Source organism: Megalops cyprinoides, chromosome 5 (genome assembly GCF_013368585.1).
Source record: "Megalops cyprinoides isolate fMegCyp1 chromosome 5, fMegCyp1.pri, whole genome shotgun sequence".
Lineage (NCBI taxonomy): Eukaryota > Metazoa > Chordata > Actinopteri > Elopiformes > Megalopidae > Megalops > Megalops cyprinoides.
Window position 1 is genome coordinate 26,780,307 of NC_050587.1, and position 7,536 is coordinate 26,787,842.

General features: G+C 40.4%; 1 protein-coding gene across 2 annotated transcripts in view; it reads right to left on the reverse strand.

Annotated features, from left to right (window-relative positions):
- LOC118777522 (rapamycin-insensitive companion of mTOR-like) overlaps positions 1-5,554 on the reverse strand; it is a 50,171-nt gene extending 44,617 nt beyond the window's left edge. For both annotated transcript variants that reach the window (XM_036528542.1, XM_036528541.1), the window contains exons 1-2: positions 5,490-5,554; positions 5,316-5,363 (exon numbers count right to left, since the gene is read on the reverse strand). In XM_036528542.1, coding sequence (XP_036384435.1) covers positions 5,316-5,363; positions 5,490-5,538 — 97 coding nt within the window. In that variant the 5' untranslated portion in view covers positions 5,539-5,554. The remainder of the gene's footprint in view (positions 1-5,315; positions 5,364-5,489) is intronic.
- Positions 5,555-7,536: the final 1,982 nt, after the last annotated feature.

The window sequence follows — 7,536 nt, forward strand, 5'->3', positions numbered from 1 at the left end:
GCTCCATTTCTTTGTGTAACACACTCACAATGCTTTACTAATACACTCCTTAGTGCAACATTTGACAGAGAATTTGAAGGCTTAAGCCTGTTCTCAAAAGTTAAATTGAGACTTTTTTTTTCCTGAAAGCAGCCCTCAAGCTGCAGTGACCGAGAAACCAGGAGAGCTGAATGCGATGAGGCTCACAGGGGCTTCCACACCAATGGGCGATTTTCTCTGACTTTAAGAGAAATAAAGTCACATTATATCATCGTCATGGTGTTTTCCACACTGACTCCGCTGTCACCATGAAACTTTCCCCAGTTGACATCAACTTCACTAGCACAGAAATCCATCAGTACTCACAGACCAACTCATGGATATACCCTCAAATTGCCTGTGTTATGTGGCTCCATTACTCCACTCAAAACTACACTACTCAAAATCACACAAGGGCTTCATAGAAGATTGTAGTAGTGTAGGTAGTTTTAGGTCAGTTTATCCACATTAATTAAGAATTAATTTGAAAATGAGAATTGTGTGTCTTCCAAAGCAGAGCCTAACACTGCCCTGCCACTGAATGTTTATGTTGGGTCCAGCAGTCTTGATTCTCTCTTACTGTAAAACGGACATGCATCTGATGAGTCCAGCTGTGAGGCAAGCCAAAAATGCCCAAACTTGTTAACATTATGAGCTACAGGCAGAAGTCAAGCCAGCTGTTCTAGAATAACCTGCTACCCACAGCACCATTGGAGTGTTTTCTGATCAATGCTGCAGGGCCTAAACAGAGATCTTAGAGTTGCCACCCATGACTCAGGGAAAGCCACTGTGATTCCTTAATCCAATGAGTGACTGAACGTGTAGACACCATCTGCTACCGTATGCCACAAACACTGGGGAATGTAACCTGAGCTGGACAGGAAAACGTCAGATCGTCAACCTCTGAAGTGCTTTGACTTGTGGCCAAGGTGGAGCTCATACTGAATACACAAGTAAAGGCTGATGAAGACAGGTATTGGCAATTGTGGAGCTTAATACACCATGAAGCTGCTAAATATTTTGTTGGTGTTATTCATATATAGACTTCTAGTACTCAACTGAAGAATTTAAAGACTGCTGGGCAGACGGATTGAGGATGCATGCTCAAATTCTGAGTAATCTTTGGCAGCATGCATCCCAACAGTGATCCCTGCATTACGCCCTACATTATTAAGGATTTCTTATTACAACAGTCCCAAATAGTTCCCTCCCCACTACATATGATACTCACACACAACTGAAAGCAAGACACTTGTCTTAATTTCAGAAAGCTTTCCTGAGCCAAGCAGCAAACTGGATAGTCTGTGGAATGTAAGCAAACCACTGCTAATCCCAGAATTACAACTGCATCCACTTAATTACTGCTGGCTGCTTACCTAAATATCTCAACCACTCCCTTCCAATTCTATTGTAAACTAAAACATACAGAATCATGTACGTGATACACACTGCACCAAGCACAAATGAAACCTTGGTGTGCGGCATTAATTTTGGAAGCTTACAAAGGAGTGAGAAAGCCCCAAGTCATATACAACAGAATTCTAAATAAAAATGCACAGACACACACACACACACACACACACATACACAAGTCACAAGTACATTCCTGCAGCAAGAGACTAAGAATCTGAGAGATGGGTTTCTGGAAGGCACAGCTATGACTGTTAATCGCTGAAATTCTGCAGCTCGTGTCATTCTTCCATGGCTCCCGCAGAGAGGAGACAGCAGCGGCAACTCAAAAAAGGGGGAGAAAAGCAAACAAAAGCGGCAGATCTTCTTGGCAGGGCTCCAGGAAGATGCTGCAGAGTGCACTGGCTACAAAAACAAATGAGCAGGACTGGGAGGGCCAGGGCGGGGCTGCATATGGGCCAAACCCACGGAGCAAAGAGGTTTTAATAAAAGAAATTGTAGTACGGGAGCAGGGGCATGTGTGTATGTGGGGCTGCTGTTGTTGAAGCCAGAGAATGTGACTCACTGTCATTCTGTTAATCTCTCTCTTCTGGTGAATGTCCTTCCACCTCCCTGTCTGTATTCATTCCATCATACTTGCCAGGCTGACTGGAATCTCTTTCACTCCTGCCTCACCATGTTTGCATGCACATGAATCCGAAGTTAACCCCAATATTGAAGCATCCCAGACTACGAAATGGGTCATGTAAACACCATATTAAGATCACCGTAACCTAAATAAGATGGTATTCCGGTCATGAGAAACCTGAAGCAGAATAACAAGTCATGTAAACACTTTTTTTCTGGAATATTCCTCCTGTAAGTATATGTCTGCACAGAAGGAGGAGACGTGACATCATGAGCACTACCTAGCATCTTGCAGGTTATGCTCCAAAAGCCATAGCTATAAGCACTGTTTGCTGTAACTTACATATGACAGTGAATTTATATAAGTGTATATAAGCAGCCATGAAAAATAGTAGAAATCAATTCATATAGCTTTACTGTGTAGTAGTCTTAAATGGGAAAATTGCCAGTACTGGTTATTCACCATTTTGTGAAGCACATCAGAAGGTCATCCTCTCTGACTTACCAAGTCCCCGTATCCATCACTGGGAGGTAATACAGTGATGTGAGTGAGTCATTCACAGAACTGGCCACGCCTTCACAAAACACATACACAGACTTCTTCACAGTATATTTGAGGATGCAAAACTGATTCACCATACAATACTCGCCACATCTTCCCAATTAATACAGGACTACAGAAACCAGCAGCAAGCGGCAGAAGCATTCAAACTGTGATATCACAAGGTTTTATATCATTCGTCATCATTTTGCATAATTTGTCAAACGAGGTTTGCAACACACAGAAATTCATTCCACTCTGCATCTACCATCACAACCCCCATCTTGCTGGCTATGCACTTCTGTCTATTGTCTAAGAATTTCACTGTGGCATTAATGGCAAACAACAATATATGTAATCTTCAGAATATCCAGCTTCCCTTTCCTCACACTGCTGGCTGCCATTGTTGGAGATATTGATCAGAACAACTATTCTCAATAAGCAATTTTGCAAAAATGCTAAGAAAACAACACACGATAATGTAAAAGCAAGCATCTTCAGAGCTGTTCCCAAATCAGATAATGGGCTAAATAGCCTGTCCTTAACAGGGCTTATCTCAGACACTCTGATTAACATGTACACAGGAAAATTGGTAGTGGTTTTATTTCATGGTGCATGTAAACAACTTACTTGACTACAGTCATTGAAGTACCATTACCCAGAATACCATGTGCCTGTAAACATAGGCAGAGGCAGGTCTACACTATGTCCTAAGGCAAAGAAATAAACATGCAAAATGTTCTTACATTACACATCATCCCTCAATAAACTAAGTTCTGCAAACAACACCCAAATTATGAAAATTGGGACAACTGCATGGCCACATGCCACAAATATGTTCTGGAAAAAACATGCAGTGAAACTGAGAGCAGTTTTGGACCAGCCACCTCCCATTAACAAAGGATAGGATGCAGCTTCAGAGTTTTAATGCACAAAACTCCAATGTGTAAATCTGTATACGTCAGGGCCCTCTGTTATATTAGTCAACTTTCTTGCTAGAATTTGTGACAACAAGGCATGTTTTTCCTTCAGTACCTTTACCAAAATACACACAATTGTCTTATTTTGGGCCTATTGAGTCAATGGAGTGTAAAGGGCATAATTTCAATTTTACATACTATTTGACCTGTTTTTATTACATTTATTGCATTATAATAAGCAATGTTCCATATTAAAATTCATATTTACTTCCTTTTCATTAATATCATTCACTCATTTTGCAGATGCTTTTATCAAGAGTGACTTAAAAGGCCATCACGTCAAGTAGCTAGTTCAAGAAGGCTGCACACAAGCTGAAACACGTCAGCGTGACTCTAAAAGCCTTTCTCGACATAGTAATTAAAAATAGTGTATATATGAGATCTGTGTCTGTTTATACTTGATTTTTTCCATGGGTGATAAATCCTCTTTCTACCAGGTGTTTTTTGACATTTGTGGTTTAGCACCCAATCCCCAATCGCAAGAAACTTCCTCAGAAAAAAACTTCTTTGTTATTGTTGGTTATTATTGCACAACTCTTAGCGGAACCAGATAGGAAGCTCTAGGTATCCACCTATCAACAGGATCTATCACAACACCATTCTAATACTATGCAATATTTATCCTTAACTACCAGGGAGACCAACTAGTCAGCTAACCTCACTTTCCAGACATAACCCAGTAACCATTCTATAACTAGCAGGCTGATAGGTTTGGTGTTTGGAACAACATGGTGGTAATTAATGAAGAAATGCTGAAGTAAATGTGTCTAACCGGACCTGGCTTTAATGGATGCCATACTGATTCGGCATGTTTTCCGCTACGGTGACACCTTGCTGAGCAGCCAGTTTTTTTACTCGTCTGTAACTTTAGCCTGTAAATTGTCTTCCTTTGTGGCCTTAAATGTTCTCATACGAACAAGCTGACTACCTAGCACTGTAGGTCGCCATGGCCTCAGACAAATTCCACTGTTGAACTGCTGACAGGCTAAACGGACAAGAAAACAAGAAAAACACTCGCAAGTAAACTAGTTAGCTATGTAACTAACGTTATGCCTTGCGTGTCATGCTTGCAGTCTTACTACAATATATGTTGTGTTATCTAGCAAATACTGTGTGTTGTGTCTTTTTAATTAGGTATGGTAGTCAAGTTAAAGTTAATCAGATCTAGTTTTCCATCTGTCAGTCACTCCCAACGTCCCTATCATCCGCCCAAGGGCGCGCCGCCTTTTCCAAAATACAGATTGTGTCTTGCACGCAGACCCAAGTCAGCTGCTAGCTAGCTAAGTTATTTAAGCCAAACACCCAGATAACACTATGTTTCTTGATATTGTCAGGTTAACTGACGTTATCCATCTAGGCTGTTACGTCGCTAGTCCGCGTCGCGTTAGTTAGCCAAACTGAACACGCTAACCTACAAAAGTGGGTGACAAGGGGTGTAATCAAAACATAGCAAGCTGGCTAGCTGACAGTTACAGTTAGCTTCAGTCAACTCCACCAGCTCATTGCATCCACGTTACGCGTTGCTGGTGGCAAAGTCTAGCTAGATGAGTTTAGCTACAATACTAACTGAAATCTTGTGTATCTGTACAGTAATTTTTGTCTGATGACATTCCCGGCCGGACAACAAGAACAGCTCTAAAGAATAGTTACGTTAGCTACCTAGCTATCTAGCTCGCAAAGTAAGCATCCTTTCGAGCCAACAGTTACCCTTTCCCTAACTAGCTGGATGTGACTCTTACCTCTGGTGAGATCGAGCGGTACATTTTCCTCCCCACTGTCATTCCGTCCTGTCAAATAAAAACACGCGTTAATTGTGAACTCGCAAACCTGGTCTGTCGGACTCTAGAGCAATCAAGGTTCGTCGATCAAAGATTTGGGAGGCCCAAGTCCCACCGAAAACAATCCTGTCTCACCTCGCATCCGAAGACTTCGCATCGGACGGCCGCGGATGCTGACCGCCATGTTTCCAGGGACATTCATAACACCGGAAACATCGGTGATTATCGCGAGAGGAAAACAAGCAACGTTACAGCACTGTGTCTGTATTTGTCTGGGGCGTGGGCGGAGGCGAGAGTGAGAGGAGCTCTGAGAGGGTGGAGGAGTGACAACGATGTCTGAAAACGAACTCTGCTGGAATGTGGAGTACAGCGACGTTCAGTGGATGAATTATGCATGAAAACGATGTGAAAAGCGTTACTGATTGCCGAACAGTATCATATTGCCCATAAACAACCAGACGCTATGACCCCAAGGAGTTACACACCAGATAAAGGTGTTTACATTATGCTAGTGAAAAAAAAATCTGTGGCAAAAAGAAGCAATCTGTAACAACAATGCCAACATCTTAGCAAATTAAAGTTTCCATTGAGAAATGTTGCAACAAATGCATGTGCTCTTTCATATGGATGCATTTGTTAACTGTATCGGTCTTTTTTGCACACAGTATACACTTTATTTGTCCTTTATACTTACCACATCTTAATGCAAATTACAATTAAGCATCCAATGTATATGGCTACCCCTCAATATATGTTTATAAATAATCTTTCCTTGTTCTCAGGGTATTTTATGTGTTACTGTTTAATACCAGTGCTCTGTTTTTACCAGGGGTAGTTTTATATTGCCAATCATGATGGAAAAGTGTTTGAAAAGAAAAAAAAAGGGAAATATAAAAATGTAGGTTTTCAGTGTAAGTAAAATTGCATCAATTCTTGTGGGTCTAGCTACTGAAATATTAGCTCCTGCATGGCTATTCCCTGTTGCTGTTCGTGTATGCAAGGGATGAAGGCCCTCATGTCCCCACTCCCTGCTGCCCCTGTTGGCTCCTGAAAAAGTACTCCTGAAAAGTACCCTTAGCTTGGTATGCTGGGATATCTTCTGACATAGACTAAAGGGAGCTTCCCACAGGACAATCATGTGCCCCATTCCACAGGCTTCAGAAATGAGACTCACAGTCTTTGCTTCCCTTCCTAGGCACCTATACGGATGACTTTCACTTGTACATTCCCTCATTAACCAGATCAGGTGTTTGCTCTTTGTTAAACAGAATCAGAAAATGGCCTTTTTCTTTTTACATGGGTTCACACAGTTTGCTGTATATGGCAACGGATAGTACTCCATAAATGATTCAGTTGGCAGAATCATGGTTAATGATTAAATTTCCCACCATTCAAGGCTTACAACTCAGTACTTCACTTAATACTTAAAATGTATTCCCTGCTCTGTTTTTGTCTAAATAACTTGGGAATTCAGAAATCCCCCACTGACAGAGTAAAAGAAGAATAAAAAAAAGAATCTTAAATCTTAACCTCTCATCACCAGTTGTGTGCAGAGGAAACACACAGCCAAACAATCAGTATTTTACTACTTTAGTCTAGCAACTAACATCTGCTTGTGTCTGGAAAGATTAACCAAATTTGAATTCTATATATATATATATATATATATATATATATATATATATATATATATATGTATATATATATATATATTCTTTGAATATTTGAACAGATATGTTTAGTTTTAGAAACTGTAGAAACACTGGAAATGGATCCTCTCAGTCTCCACAAAATAGGATATAAGATTTTAACTTTACATGATAGGATATTAGTAATATGTGCTTTAAAAAGATCAGTTTCCCCTTTACCTCACTACAAGTAGATGTAGAGTATTTGTCAGCTGTACCATTTGAAATTATGAAATACTCTGTTCTTTTTGCTATTTCAGACATTTTGTTGGTTTTACATTTGTGGTGACCAAGTAACACAGAACATGACAGTATAGGCAGTGTTGGAGCATATTTTTCAACATTGCATTAAGTTTGTGATTAATCCTGGTCCATATATATGGAGAGAGAGAGAGAAACCACAAATCAACAACAGACAGCACATATATTTTTGGCAACAAGAATCACAAGCAAACAAAAGGGTTAAAACACTGCAGTTTTTGCCAAACTATGTA